The sequence below is a fragment of the Neofelis nebulosa genome, chromosome 8 (genome assembly GCF_028018385.1).
Source record: "Neofelis nebulosa isolate mNeoNeb1 chromosome 8, mNeoNeb1.pri, whole genome shotgun sequence".
Taxonomy (NCBI): Eukaryota; Metazoa; Chordata; class Mammalia; order Carnivora; family Felidae; genus Neofelis; species Neofelis nebulosa.
Window position 1 is genome coordinate 26,130,566 of NC_080789.1, and position 16,142 is coordinate 26,146,707.

The following is a 16,142-nucleotide window of genomic DNA, read 5'->3' on the forward strand; positions in this document are numbered from 1 at the left end:
TCCCTTTGATCCTTGCTGCCACTCCCCTCCTCTGGCCCATTAGAGATCCAAATTTCTACTTTTCTCTCTAGCCCAGACCCCTTTCTTGAGGCACATCTAAACAGGAAAGTGGCAGTTTCAAAAGAACTTGTGCTCAGGAGGGAAAACCAAAAGAAATTAATAACAGAAAAGAAGTGTGTTTTCACTTCATATTTTTGTTTCTAAAACTATGGATTTTACTCAGCCCCCAACCCCTTTCAGCACTTAATGGATGTGAGCAGACTCCTAGCCCTTTGCTGGCCTGTAGGTGCCATTTTCTTTTCCCAGCATCTGAGATCTGATTTATTTGCCACCCACTTTTTGAAATGCAAACCTTTTTCTCTGGATTGGGTCCTCACAGTTGATTCTAGTTTCCAGCCTGAAGTATAGTGATAGTTTAAAAATATATTGACAGGGCACCAGGGTGGCTCAGTTGGTTAAGTGTCTGACTCTTGATTTCGGCTCAGGTCAGGATCTCATGATTCATGAGATTGAGCCCTGTGTTGGGCTTTGTGCTGATGGTGCGGCTTGCTTGGGATTCTCTCTCTCCCTCTCTCTGCCCCTCCCCTGCTTGTTCTCTCTTTCTCTCAAATAAACTTAGTAAAATATATTCACAAAATCTCCGTAGTTTAAAAGGTTGAGATAAACTTTCTTCCTCTTGAGTATAGGCTGTGTTTGATGACTCACTTCTAATTAATAGAAAGTAGAGGAAGTGATGGCATTAGATTTTGGAGACTAGGTCATAAAGGCATTGCAGCCTCTATTTTGCTCTTTTTTTATTTTTTTTATTATTTTTTTTTAATTTTTTTTTTTAACGTTTATTTATTTTTGAGACAGAGAGAGACAGAGCATGAACGGGGGAGGGTCAGAGAGAGGGAGACACAGAATCTGAAACAGGCTCCAGGCTCTGAGCTGTCAGCACAGAGCCCGACGCAGGGCTTGAACTCACGGACCGCAAGATCATGACCTGAGCTGAAGTCGGCGGCTTAACCAACTGAGCCACCCAGGCACCCCTATTTTGCTCTTTTTTTAGATTACTAGTTCTGGGGGAAGCCAATTACCATTTTATGAGGATGCTCAACCCTACCGAGAGGCTCACCTGGCAAGGGAATGGAGGCATCCTACCAACAGCCATGATACTAAGCCATCTTGGAAGTACTTCTTCCAGCCCCAGTCAAGCCTTCAGATGAACACTGCCCCAGTTAGTATCTTGACTGCAGACTCTTGAGATCCTGAGCTAGAGCAACCCAGCTAAATTGCTCCTGAATTTTGACCCACAGAAACTGTGAGATTATATAAATGTTTGTTGCTTTAGACCCCTAAGTTTTGGGAGTAAATTGTTATGTAGCAATAGATAATCAATATGGGTGCATAACTAATTTTTGAGTACTATTTGGGGCAATGATTGTTGTACGCTAGTTTCATTGACTTCCAGTTTATTCTTGTTTAGGAACTTCCTAGCTGGTTAAATTATTTCAACCATCTAAGCTTCAGTTTCTTCTTCTCTAAAATGGGGATAATAATAGATTCTACCTCAATGAGTTGTTTTAGGTGCCTGGTTAATAGTAAGTCACTCAGTAAATAGGTAACTAGTCGTGTTAGTATTCTCAACTAACATAATTCATAGTTCCTCTTTTTTCCTCAATCCATTCTTTTCTCCTATTGCCACAACTTCTCACTTCCTAGAGAAACCTGATAAAGAACTTGCTGTTACACCATGAGCATAGGTCTCTTTTAGCTCTTACCATGTTATGCTATGATAGATTGCTTATGGATCTCACTAGTCAGCAGTAAGCTTTACGAACATAGGAAAGAACTTATGGTCTTTATTTCCATAGTTCCTAACACCAGATAAATGAATGGATAAGTTATACAACTTCATGTGATATATTTGCCCATAAGTTGATATTGGTACTTAATTATAATTAACTTATGTGATTAAAATTAACTCCTGTCTCCAGCCAAAGAGGGTACATATTAAAAAGAAGAGCAAACTGGAGAGTCCCTTGTTCATTTTGCTCTCTGCCTTTCCATCCCAAGAAACTATGATTTTACTGTGGGTTCATAATTGTTCTCACTTCCATATCTTTTGAGCCTATAGAGACCATTTAGAAGTTCAAGGGGAATGTTGCTATGAGAACATCTTCACAGTAGGTAAAATATAGTTGATTATTTGAAGCATTTTATTTTTATTTATTTGTTTTTAGGTGTTTATTTATTTATTCTGAAAGAGAGATAGTGAGCAGAGGAGGAGCAGAGAGAGGAGACAGAATCCCAAGCAGGCCCTGCACTGTCAGCACAGAGCCTGATGAGGGGCTTGAACCCACAAACTGTGAGATCATGACCTGAGCTGAAATCAAAAGTCAGAAGCTTAACCTACTGAGCCACCCACGCACCCATTAGGCATTTTGTTTTATTTTATTTTATTTTTTTAATGTTTATTTATTTTTGAGACAGAGAGAGACAGAGCATGAATGGGGGAGGGGCAGAGAGAGAGAGGGAGACACAGAATCGGAATCAGGCTCCAGGCTCTGAGCCATCAGCCCAGAGCCCGACGCGGGGCTCGAACTCACGGACCGCGAGATCGTGACCTGAGCTGAAGTCGGACGCTTAACCAGCTGAGCCACCCAGGCGCCCCCCCCCCATTAGGCATTTTAAATTCAAAACTATGCTTCAGATTATTTATTGCAATACAAATTCTCATACTGTGGGCACTGAACACTTTAATGCTGGAAAGCAACATATCACAGAGAAAGTGAATGGGATTGTGTCTGACACAGGTCCAAATCTAGATTCTAGAATTTATGAGGTATATAGCCACTCACTCATGTAACCAGGCTTCCATGAATCTTCTTATCCCACATTCCCTCCACTTATTCAGTAGACTTATTATCCCACATTCCCTCTACTTATTCTAATTTATATTTCCATTTGTCAAGCAATTCCACTTATAGGAATCTATCTGGAGCATTTAGTAATGGAAATGTACATAATGTGTAAGAATGTTTATTACTGTTTTTTATGATAGCCAAAAAAGGGGAAATAAATGAATTGTCCAGCAGTGTAGGGACCAATACCAAATTTAATAGGTATTTACCATATGTCGAACAATGCCAAGTACAGGGGCTATGCCATCAAACAAAACCTGGTCCTGTCTGTAGGGATTTCTGAGGAGTGACAAGTTAGGGTCAACACATGGGGTGAGTGGGTATCCGGCAGCTCTCCAGCACAGCATTATGGGGTTAAATTTTTCTTAACACAGATTCTGGGTCATATTCAGCCCCTGGTGATTGTATCTTTCCAGCTGGTAGGTTTGGATCCTATGGAGCAGTCCAGTGTGGTGTTTACTTTCAGGTTTGCTTTGCTAAGGGAAGTCTGGGACTTGTTACTCTGCTATTAAAACATTAATTAGTTCTACTTGAGACAGTAAGCATCATGTAAGCCAAAATTAGTAATTTTAATATCTCTTCTGCTGGTGCCAAATGGGAGTGAGAGCCAGATCTGGTAGGATGTGAGCCTAATGCTCTAGGCCCAAAAGCCAAGGGATGCTCAGCAGAATTTAACGAGGGAGGAGGGACTGGGCCCATGGTAAACACACAAACTGCTCAGGAGAGTCCTAGAAACTGGAAAAAGACAACTTGTTCATGTGCCTCTGTGTCTTTCATGATACTCCTTGACAAAATTTATTTATCCCACCCACCCATCCATCTGTCTGTCCATCCATCCAGTTCTTCTGTCCATTCATGCATCTGTCCATTCATCCATTGACAAATGCTGCATATCAGAAGTAAACAGAATATATATATTAACACCCAGTGTTAGGGAAAAAGGAGATGAATATTCTTTCAGTATTGATCCTGGGAGTATTGATTGATCCAGTTGCTCTGGAGAGCAATTTAATAACACTTAAAATTGCTCTAATTTATATTTCCATTTGTCAAGCAATTCCACTTATAGGAATCTATCTGGAGCATTTAGTAATGGAAATGTACATAATGTGTAAGAATGTTTATTACTGTTTTTTATGATAGCCAAAAAAGGGGAAATAAATGAATTGTCCAGCAGTGTAGGGACCAGCTTGTCTGGACATAAGGTGGGACACAGTGCAGTCTTACAACAATGTGCTTTGGAAGACAGTTTAGTTAATGCCACATTGTTAAAAGAGTGGGTCACAAAGCAGTAAGAATAGAATTCCAATTTTGTATATTAAATGTATAAAAAACAGTGTTGACAGTGGCTATCTCTGAATTACTTTAATGTTCAAATTTTTGTTCTTTGTGTATTTCCAGACTTTCTACAGTGAACATGAATTACCTTTGTAGTTATGAAAAGGCATTAAAATAGACCTAGTAAGAGGACAGCTTGCCTAAGGGTCTTGGTCAAGTGCTTTGGACCAGTGAGATGAGAATTCAAGAGTGGAGCTTAGCTGAAACAAAGCTGTTCTGTTTCTCCTGTCTGCATGTGTACTTTAATTCATTCAGCAGATACCAGTGTTTGCTCATGTGAGTCAGGCAATAAGGTTAGAGAGGTAGGCAGGAGCCAGATCACTGAAGACTGTGCAAGTCAGCCCATGTTAGGACTTTGGATTTTATTCTAAATGAGGTGGAAACTGCTAGAGGATTTTAAATTGAAAACTGGCATGATCCGATCACCCTGACTGCTCTGAGCCACCATAGTCAGAGATACAAACTTGGTGTATGTTGCATGTGGGAGTAGATGGAAAAGGACGTGATTCTTCTCCCCAAGGTCTGGGGAGGGGGATCTTTGGGAGCAGGCTCAGACCCAGAGAATAACTACTAAAGTGTCCTCGAATGCACCAGCTGCCCCAGACTTGACCAGCAATCACAGGGGTCAAGGACAATCCTGGAAAGTCTTTGTGCAGAGAGGGCTGCTTATTGAAGTGTTTGGAGAGCTGGAATCCTTGGCACTGCTGAGTATCTGTCCAGTTAAGCCGTTGCTCAATATAGTCCGGAAGGTGGCTGAGAGCCCCTAGGTGTTGGACAGCTTCCACTGGCTGCTCCAGATCCCTCTTCTGCATCCTGCTCTGGGCCCTGGGAGGTTAATTGGTGTGAACCAGATACAGACTCTCTCACCCTCTTGTTGCCCATTGGTTTCACCCAGTGGGGAGGCCAGTGAGAGTGGTTGGAGGGAGAAGAGTGGTATTGGGGTAACTTTCCCCCACCTTCATCTGTTAAGTCACCTCTGGCTCCTGAGTCCCTTGACCACAGGTTTCAGCTTCTGTCAATCTTACTCACTCCTTCCAGGGTCAGTAAATGTTCCTTCCCTTCAACCTGGCAGACCTGGGGGTGGTGAGAGTCCCTTTGGTTATGAGTCCTGAGGCCTGCACTCCCTCTTGAAGTTTCTCTGCACCCTACCCACACCTTTGTAAACAATCCCTTTATTAATCTCACCTCTAATTATGCAATTTGAGTTTGCCATCTGATTCTTGCAGGAAGTCTGTCTAATAATAAGCCTTCTTCCTGGTGGAATCTGGGATGTTCTGATCAAACAGGGTTAGGGGCTGTATCACAGGAGCCCACAGCCCAGAATGGCCTCGGTGAGGGCTTTGGTTAGTGGGACTTTCCAGCCCAGTACTGGGCTGGGAAACACGAATGAGGGTTTTATTTATTTCAGCTTTCTCCCTAGCAAGCTGTGCGGCTTTGTCTTTTAGCTTCTCTGAGCCTCAATTTCCATGTGTAAGGGAGGCAATCTCTTTGAATTCTGAAATTTTATTATTGTTATTATTATTTGTAAGTAATCTCCCCACCCAACATGGGCCTCAAACCCACAACCCCGTGATCAGGGGTCGCATGTTGCACTGGCTGAACCAGCCAGGTGCCCCTCCCAAGATATTATTTTTAATGGTAACTTTCTGACTAATTATATTCATGTTCACTAGAGAAAATCAGGAACCATGTGGAAAGGCAAAATCAAATAAAAATCACCTTAGTTCTACCATCCAGAAGGTAACTCTTAATGTTTTTCAATGCTTACGTATGTTACTATTTTTAAGAATCAAATTCATGGAGCATATTTGGTTGAACAACTAATCTGTAGGTTGTGTTGACCATTGAAGGAGTATAAAGGTGGGTAAACGCGGTCTCTGCCCTCCAGGAATTGGTAATTTAATGGTAAATACCGTTTCCTATAGTTATACACATCAGGTACTTCCCGTGAGAGAGAGAAGTCCTTCCATCTGTCGCTTAAATCTGCAGAGTTTTAATGCCATTTGTGATGTAATGTTGCTTGTGTTTGAAGACTTTTCCCGTGAATTATGTGTAGAAGTAGGGCTCTTGTGCGCTAATGATGAAAGGGTAGACTTTGCCTGTTAATATTCATTTCTTTGACCACCTACCCTAACCGCACCTGAACTGATAGGGAGAAGCATCTTGTGTCTGTGACTCTCTCCTGCTCATTTTCAAGCTGCACTGCCACCCCTGCCATTCTGACTGACTAAAGCCTAATGGGCAATATGACAGCCACAGATGGAACGGCTGACAGAGGGGAGAGAACTTTAGGAGTAACAGATCATCTGGAAGCCAGCCCTTCTTTGCTGGGACAGTCCACCTTGCAACAGGAAGCATCAAGAAATCCTGGAAATCTGGGGGCGCCTGGCTGGCTCGGGGTGGGGGGCTCTTGATCTCAGGGTTGTGAGTTCAAGCCCCGCGTTGGATGTAGAGATTACTAAATAAATAAACAAACAAACAAACAAATAAACTTAAAAAAAAAATAGAAATCTGACCTAATGTGGTAAAAGAGGCGAGAGAACAGGCAGAGCATAGGAATATTGAGAGACTTTCACTTATTTGGATAAAATGTGTCAATAAAGGCCATTGAACCTTTTTTCAGCATGCCAGAGCTGCTATATTTATTCATGAAATTCTACGTGTCTTTTTCCAGTCCAGTTTTGAAGTGGAGATGTATGACCCCTGCCTGGCAGAATGCCCTGCTTGCACACCATCCCTGTAACCTGGCCCTAGTTTCAGGGGAATCTGGGTCTGTAGCTGAATCAACTAAGAGCAGTTTTTCCTCATTGTACTAACCTTCCCCGAAAGTAACATTCCCATACCCCTTCCAAATAAATGGAAGGTCAGTTCAAATTGTAAATACTGTATTTATCTTTTTCTACCACAAACTTTGAGTGTGATTTTGTTTTTTCTCTTTGTCTTTTTGAGAGAGAGAGAGAGAGAGAGAGCACGCCTATCCATGCCCATGGGGAGGGGGGCAGAGAAAGAGGGAGGGAGGGAGGGAGAGAGAGAGAGAGAGAGAGAGAGAGAGAGAGAGAGAGAGAGACTCAAGCAGGCTCCATGCCTAGCACAGAGCCCTGCATGAAGCTCAGTCTCACGACCATGAGGTCATGACCTGAGCCAAAACCAACTAAGCTACCCAGGCACCCCTGAATGTGATTTTCTTGAATTTAGCTTAGATAAATGTCCAGTGCCATTCCATTATTTGAAAAAGATCCCTAGCCCACCCCGACAAATAGAATTTGTCTCCCAGAATGCAGGAAAGAGACATGAAAGGAGGAGTAAATCTTGGTGGTGGCATGCATTTGGGACTTACTAGTTCTCAAGAAATTCAGGTGTGACCATAACTTACTTGGGTGTTACTGAGAAAAGCAGTTAGAAACAAAGAAAAATAGAGGGGCCTGGATGGCTCAGTCGGTTAAGCACCTGACTTTGACTTAGGTCATGATCTTACGGTCCGTGAGTTCAAGCCCTGAGTCAGGCTCTGTGCTGCCAGTTTAGAGCCTGGAGCCTGCTTCAGATTCTGTGTCTCCCTCTCTCTCTGCCCCTCCCCCACTCATTCTCTCTCTCTCTCTCTCTCTCTCTCTCTCTCTCTCTCTCTCTCGCGTGTGCGCGCGCGCACACACTCTCTCTCTCAAAAATGTTTAAAAAATTAATAATAAAAAAAAGAGAAAAATGAAACAACATCCAAGGTCGAAAATCAATTTTGAATTATTTGTAGAGAAGGGAATTCCAGTCCCATAACAGAAATGGCCCTTGGGAAATCTGTCTTCCTCAAAAGAGTGACGCAGACAACATGCACAATAGGAGCTTTGGTGGTGTTCAGCTTGGAAGAGAAGGTTCAGGATTAACAAGCACACTGGCTGTCATGTAGAGGAGGGATTAAATTTTTGCTGTGTGTGAGGCAAAGGGGTTGAACTGGTATGTTAGTGTGTGAAACCTCTAGAGGGAGATTTCTCTTTAGTGTAAGAAGACATTTCTGGGAGCTGTACAAAGATGGAAAGAGATCTTTGCACCTAGAGGCAGAAAGTTTCTGGTCACTAGGCAGAGGCAGGGAGACTCCCTGACCTCCCTTCTGATTGTATCTTCCTCTTGCTTGCTACACTCCAGCCACAACTCTTTTCAGATCCCCAAAGGAGCCAAGCTCTTCTCCACACTGTTGTGACCTCTGTCTGGGATGCCCATGTCCCTCGCACCATCATCTGCCTGTGAAATCTTGCTCTTTCTTGAGGTCTCAGTGTAATGGTCTCATCCTCGTACAGGTCCTTCCTGACCCTCTTGTCTAAGGAAGATCTTCCTGTTAAAACTGTACCATAATGTCTTGTATTTTTCGTTTATAGCACTTGCCAAATTTAGGCGCTATCCTGTATCTCGCATGTACACACACACACACACACACATTTATATAAAAGAATACAAATGTAATTTGTATCGCCATTTGTTTAATGTATGTTTCACCACAAGAAGATAAGCTTTGCAGAAGGTACCCTGTCTTTTTCATTCCTGGATTCTCTTGTGTTCAGCACTTGAAACATGGTAGGTGCTCATTAAACATATTAATGCATGAATGAATTAATGAGATTTGTGCACCAAAGTGTCTTGATTAGTATACCGTGAGAGTGGGACATGAACCACTATGAGAGGTTTTGCATGGGCCCTGGATCTAGAACCAAATAATGCTGTATCACCTTGTGTGACAGTGATTTCTTTTCACTTTCAGTCCTTCTGATTTTGTCAAAGAGAACAGTTTGGTTTGGTGACAGTCTGTAACTGCCAGTCTGTCACCTGCCGATCTCTCTTGTCAATGCAGTGAGAGATCAGGCCTCAGCAAGCGACACAGTCTAGCTGGAATTTAATAACATGTTGTGTTATCATCATATTCATTCGTAGGTTGCCTTTTATTTGTGATGAGATTGATTTTTACTTTATGGAGGGGATCTGAAGTTTTCTTTTAAAATAAGTTTGTAGAGGCTCCTGGGTGGCTCAGTTGGTTAAGCATCCGACTTCAGCTCAGATCATAATTTTGAGCCCTGCATCGGGCTATCTGCTCTGCTCCTCTCCCACTTATGCATGTGCGTGCTCGCTGGCTGTCTCTCAGAAATAAACAAACATTAAAAAAATAAAATCTATAAGTAAAAATGTGATTTTCTTTGATGAGTAACATTAAATAAGTAGTACAGTTAATGGTAATGACAGTGGTTCTTGAATTACTAAAATTTTGGTTGCCGAAGGGTCTGAAATTTTGGAACAACCTAGTTCATCCCCAGACCAGTTCAGGTTCATGGCAACAGAAATGCAATTAAGTGAGAGTTTCATAAAGCCAAATGTATTCATTGTCATTGTGATAGTGTGTCCTTTTTAAATATTAAAGTACTCTTTTCTAAAATAGATGGTGATTTAAAAAAAAAATTCTGACTTAAAAAAATTTTCACTTGGGGGGCCTGGGTGGCTCAGTCGGTTAAGTGTCCACCTTTGGCTCAGGTCATGATCTCATGGCTCGTGAGTCTGAGCCCTGCATCGGGCTCTGTGGTGACAGCTCAGAGCCTGGAGGCTGCTTCAGATTCTTTGTCTCCCTCTCTCTGCCCCAACCCTGCTCACACTCTCTCTCTCTCTCCTTCAAAAATAAATGTTTAAAAAAAAAAAAGTCTCACTTGGCAAAGTAAAGTGCTTGCAGGCCCATGTTGTTATGTAGGGATGATAGTGTGAGAGAGGCAATGTCACCTGGTTTGGAATCCAGAAGTCCAGGCTCCACCGCTGTTAGAGGACCTTTGTGGTTCCTTCCAGTGTGGAGAGTGCTTTTAACAGTTGGAGGTGAGATGTCATTTGCCCTCAGTGTGAATAGCTGTGACAGCAGAAAGTCCCCATGTATGTGGATGTGCACACTGCTCCCCAGAGCACGTGCACATGTGTTATACCACCCTTTCTGTTAAAAGGATTTGTGCATTTTCTGTTATTTCACATAGGGATTCCAAACACAGATTATCCTTGACTTACTGTGGGGTTCTCTCTGGATAACTCATCCTAACTTGAAAATATTATTTAAAATAAAAACTCATTCGGGGCGCCTGGGTGGCGCAGTCGGTTAAGTGTCCGACTTCAGCCAGGTCACGATCTCACGGTCCCTGAGTTCGAGCCCCGCGTCAGGCTCTGGGCTGATGGCTCGGAGCCTGGAGCCTGTTTCCGATTCTGTGTCTCCCTCTCTCTCTGCCCCTCCCCCGTTCATGCTCTGTCTCTCTCTGTCCCAAAAATAAATAAAAAACGTTGAAAAAAATTAAATAAAATAAAATAAAAACTCATTCAATACGCCTACCCGGTGGAACATCATAGCTTAGCCTTGCCTACCTTAACTGTGCCCAGAACACTTACGCTTGCCTGCAGCTGGGCAAGGTCATCTTACACAAAGCCGATTTTATAAGAAAGTATTGGATAAATCATGGAATTTATTGACCTGAAAGTGGGAAACAGAATGGGTGTAAGGATGGGTTCAGAGGGTCGTGAGGGTAGAGGTTGTTGACCCTTGAGATCGCGTGGATGATTGGTAGCCGTGGCTCCCTGCTTCTGCCCAGCATCACCAGAGAATGTCATGTCATGTGTTGCTAGCCTGGGAAAAGACAACTCAAAATTTGAAGCACAGTTTCTACTGAATGTGTATTTCACCATCATAAAGTAGAAAAATCGTAAATTGAACTATTGTGAGTCATGTATTGTATCATATTTCTAATGAGAGATGGTGTGTAAGTCACTTACAGAAGTTATCAGTCGTGTATGAAGGGTACGGTAGGAGAGAGAGATGGTTGGGAGCTGGGTGGGGGTGGATGTTCTTGTAGTGGCTTCTTCCACCGGAGACAGGAAAGGGATGGGAGGCATCTGAGGGTGGTGGCTGATGGATGTTCTGAGAGCAGCAGCCCCCCCATTTTCTGAGGTGGGTTGTCAGGGACTGGGGTTAGCAGGGGAGACATAGGCTGGCCATCTGTGTAAGGATCCAAAAGGCAAGGGCCGCCGAGCACCAGGAGGCCTCTGCCACCAGGCAGCAACCTGAAAAGATGTTGGCTGGTTGAGCGTGTTGTAACTGCTGCCTTTTCCTGCTGTTCGCCTCTGTCCTCAATTTGCTTTTTTTATAAAAATCCAGACCCTAGGGCTAAGAGCCATACGTGTCCATTAGAAATTCGGCAGAGATACTAAGACTGGAGAGATTATGGCCTTACTGATCATGTCACTTTTGACAACTGCTTGATTAAAAACATGCAGAGGACCAGACCAGGTAACTTAAACTGGATGTAACCCCTGGTCAGTGTTCTTGCTTTGCATTTGAAGCTGCTGCCCTTGGTAACATTGTTTTTGTGATCAGTATCATCTGTCACCATGTGAGCCAGTTTTCCTTGGTGTATGTGTGCATGCACATGTGTGCTCACACATATCCAAGTCTGTGGCTCCTGTCGATTGTGCATCTGCGCCGTGTCATCAAAAGTCAGCACCTTCAACTCAACAGATACTCAGTGGGTATTTGTGGAGCACTTATTATTTGCCGAGCGTCATGGGGGGCATCATGCTCTGTGAACGGTAGGTGTCCATGTCTACTCACGCGTATGATTAAGTTACAGTTACATGTAAGTTACAGTTATCATGTAAGTTACAGTTAAACAAGGGCTCTAAGTCAAGGATCCACAAAATGCTCAAGGATCACAGAGGAAGAAGCATTTAATTCTAGGTGGAGAAATGAACGGAGGCCTTACTGAAGGGACATTTGATCTGGGCCCTAAGAAGATGGCGTGGGATAGAGGGGAGCTGGTAAAGATAACAAAACATGAATAAAGAGGTGGGGAGAGTTTTGCCTAGGGAGTGGTGCTGTGAAGCGAACCTGTAGATTATCTCATGGTACATGGGTCATGGTATGGCCAGGGAATAACTTCGCCTTTTCTGCTGGGGGAGTGGGGCACACACAGCAGTGGGTGCGAGTGCCCCAGGTGATGGGCAAAGGTCAGGAGGCAGTGAAGGTAGACCACTGGCAGAATTTAAACCTAATTTACGGTCCTCAGTTAATAAACATCTTTGTAAAGAAGCTTCCAGTAGACATATACTTAGCTTTACATTTTTCTATTTGGGGACATGAGTTTAAGAACATGTAGACTATATGACAGATGACTGAATGAGTAATGTCCAGCAGAGTACGATTTTCTCTGGTACTTTACATCATGATCAGCAGAACTGTATTCTGCTTTTGAAAGTCGGAATTCTTTATTGTACATGCCTAAAGTTAGCTTCCTACATTAAAGCATGTTTTCCATTGTAAGAGGTGATCTTTTCCCAAAAGAAAACAAATGTTCCACTTTTAATTTAACAACAAGCAGAAACCAATGAGAAGAATTGCAAATGGGCTGTCTGTGCGGTGAATCAGCCTGCATTGAACTGAGTGGCCCTTCTCAGTGTCTGCCAGCAGGTGGTGACAGTGCTGTCTTGCAGTTTCCGTGTCCTTTTCGTTATTTATGTATCATTTGCAGACACACTACCTGTTAAACTTACAAAGCACGTTGGGGATGGGTGGGAGGAGTGACATAATTGCTCCCCTGTACATAATTCCTGCTATGTAGGCAATAGTCATTTTTGGTAGATTTCAGTAGTCTCTGGTGATTACAGATCGTCGGAGGTGTGGGCCCATGGGCCTCCACTTCCACAACCTCCCTGAAGAGCAGACGGGTAAAGTAAAAGCAGTTCTCAGAACCAGTCCTTTCACGGGGGTAAACCTGCCTGAAGTAGGCACGCAGCCCTGAAGCAGGCACACGGCTGGTGTGGCCCCGGCCTCCGGCCTTCTAGGTGCTCAGGAGAACACTGTGGTCCACGCTGCGGCAGCGTTGGGGCAGTAGGATTCAGCAGCCTCGGGGATGGGCTCAGACCACAGCACCCACCATGACACAGCTCTGGAAGGACTTGGGCTGCTGGGCTCACTCAGTTCTCACATGCGGGTCACAAGAAGCAGAATTGCCTGTACAGCATTTCAGGCTGATCCATACATTTTGAAACCCATCTTTTTATCAATAAAAATCATTTCTAATACCCATTTTGCTAATTAAACCCTCTGATACTGATCAAACATAAAGGTAGTTGAAACCTTAACCATCTCTGGGGTGTCAGCTTTTGATTAGAGTCATTCAGATGCTAAATAGCCACCCCTAGGGTATAATTTAAAATTCATACATTTCTATATCACGGTTTATGCTGGAGTTTCTTGAAGAGAATTAGAGATACTTTTTCACTTTATGTATGTGTAGACACATACATACATACACACACATATGTGCGTGTATATATAAATTGCTTAACACTTTTAAATTTATATTCTTTGTTTATATTGCTTAGCAAAAGTAAACAAAAGCTATACATTTTTTTTGGGCTACCATTGTCATTAGTAACATGTTAAGAATATATTTCCAAATGTGTATATATACTTATGCATTATTAGTTTTAATGACTATATGGTGTTCCATTTTATAATTTACAGCTCACTGCAATGGACACTTGTGATTTTTTACAACTATTTACCATTATAGACCTCTTTCTAAAGATTGTCTTTGTCCTTGTTTCTTTGTGTACTTGTTTATTAGGATACATTCCTAGAAATAGAATTGCTGAATCATAGGGTATGCACATTAAAAAAAATGTTTAAAACAAAACTTCAAATTAGTCTTTGGGAAAAGTGTAGCAATCTGTACTCCCACCAGCATCTGCTTTCTTAAATACTCTCCTACCCTGGAAAGAATATTAAAGAAAAATATTTACCCATCTGATAGGTTAAAAAAAAAAAAAAAGGTCACTCATGTTAATCTTATTAGGTTGGACTTTAAAAAATGTATTTGCTCTTTAACTTCTCCTTTTATTGTTTCAAATATTTGTAGTTTAGGAAAATCAGTCTGCTGTACATTTACTCCTTCCGTCGCCAAATGCCTTAAAATTATTCTTTAGAATGGGAAGCATAAAGTCAACTTAAAGCATTTTCGGCCATTACATTTTCCTAATTGAAGTCCCTGTCCTAAAGTAGGGCCGTGTTTCAATGGTGCCATTTCTGATACTGGCCCCAGGATTAGTTGGGTATTGTTTTAGACTTCTTTTAGGAATGGGTAAAGATACTTTGTAGCTGCCAGACTGTTCAGAGATGATGGTAAGATGCTTGGATGTCAGCATTTAAACCTGCCAAAGTAGTATTTCTGTAACACAATATGAAATGAGAACTTAGAGTTATTGAATTAATTTGAAGGATGCAGACAGCCAAAGAGACCATTTAACCACAGAGGGATACTTTTTCAGCAGAATTATCTAGTTTTCTTGTCTACAATTGACTAACCAGAAAATTACTATATCTTAAGTTCATCTGCTGATGTGTTTTGGGGAAGTGTGGTGCAAAGGAGTATTTCCTTCTACCTCATTAGTGTTTTAGAAGTCAGCATGTAAATACTGGACCAAAATCGAAGTTCTGAGAGGTTTCTAAGTTGTTTAGGCATATGAAAAGAGAACTGGCTTCCAAAGGCAGGTGACCCTCTACTCTGTGGCCACCAAGAATCCTCTCCCTCCCTCTCCCTCCCTCCCTCTCCCTGTTGCCCACAATGGCTTTAAATAAGATAGGCTCCCGGGGTGCCTGGGTGGCTCAGTCGGTTAAGCGTCCAACTTCGGCTCAGGCCATGATCTCACAGTTCATGGGTTTGAGCCCCGCATCGGGCTCTGTGCTGACAGCTCAGAGCCTGGAGCCTGTTTCTATATTTCCCTCTTTCTCTGCCCCTCCCCCACTCACACTGTATCTCTCTCTCTCAGAAATAAACATTAAAAAATATATTAAAAAAAAAAAAGATGGGCTTGCTCTTAAGAGATTTGCATTTTGAGCTAGGGCCTAAAATTAGAATGCATTGAAAGGTAAGAATGGCTGTAAGTTCACACTAAAGTGTAAGTGACTTACGTTAGATCTTTCTCAGAAGAGGGCTGGGCCCCCAAAACAGGATGAGGTGAGTGAGATTCATCAAGAAGAAAGAACCAGAAAGGAGAATCCAGGGTATAGAGCAGCACAGTTTGGTGGAAAACGCACTTTGGATGACAGATATGCTTTTCAGGGGCCTTTCCCATGTGTCACTGGTATTTGTAATGGAACAACTTGTGAATAAACTGGCGTTTTAATTATTTCATCTATCTTGTCCTGTTGCGAAGAAGAATTTTCTCCCTCTGCCTCCCTCTCTGGCTGTGCTAACAAAGGTATGATAGGTATTTAGTGAACATTTGGTTTCTAATTCTTTATGGGATGCTCTCCTTTGAAAGAATGTCCATCTGCTGTTCAGATGCTTCCTACTGAGTGAGGCAGCTGTTTTCCACTCTTGGAACCAAGACCGCTGTACTCTGCAGTGCTCTAGTCTCTCTGGACGGTATCCCCAGCTCCCGTCCCTGGGCCGTTTCCTCCCTGCTCTGCCGCCCTCACTGTGTTGCCTTTGCTGCTGCTCTTAGTCCTCCCCACCAAAGCCCCTGCTGCGGTTTCTTTCTTCTCCAGAGTCTGCCTTAAATCCCATCTTCTGGACTCTGATGCCTCCTGTGGTCAAGCAGCGCTAAACTGAATGCACACTTTCTTTAAAATCCCTGTTCTTTTGCATCCATAAATGTCCAATTAGTAAACTCTTTAAAAAAAAAAAACTGCAATAACCCCCTCTTTTTAAAAAACATTTTAATGTTTATTTATGTTTGAAAGAGAAAGAGACAGGGAATGAATGGGGAGGGGCAGAGAGAGAGGGAGACACAGAATCCGAAGCACACTCCAGACTCTGAGCCATCAGCACAGAGCCCAATGCGGGGGTCGAACCCACGAACTGTGAGATCATGACCTGAGCCGAAGTTGGACGCTTAACCGAC

At 42.7% G+C, this 16,142-nt stretch overlaps 1 protein-coding gene across 3 annotated transcripts in view; it reads left to right on the plus strand.

Annotated features, from left to right (window-relative positions):
• Positions 1–16,142, plus strand: part of TMCC3 (transmembrane and coiled-coil domain family 3) — a 299,493-nt gene that overhangs the window by 86,303 nt on the left and 197,048 nt on the right. Inside the window, exon 1 of one of the 3 annotated variants that reach the window (XM_058741773.1) lies at positions 8,780–8,801. The exons of the other annotated variants lie outside the window; for them this stretch is intronic. Within the exon in view, the coding sequence (XP_058597756.1) occupies positions 8,799–8,801 (3 nt within the window). The 5' untranslated portion in view covers positions 8,780–8,798. Of the gene's footprint in view, positions 1–8,779; positions 8,802–16,142 lie in introns of those variants that run through there. 3 annotated transcript variants of the gene reach the window in all.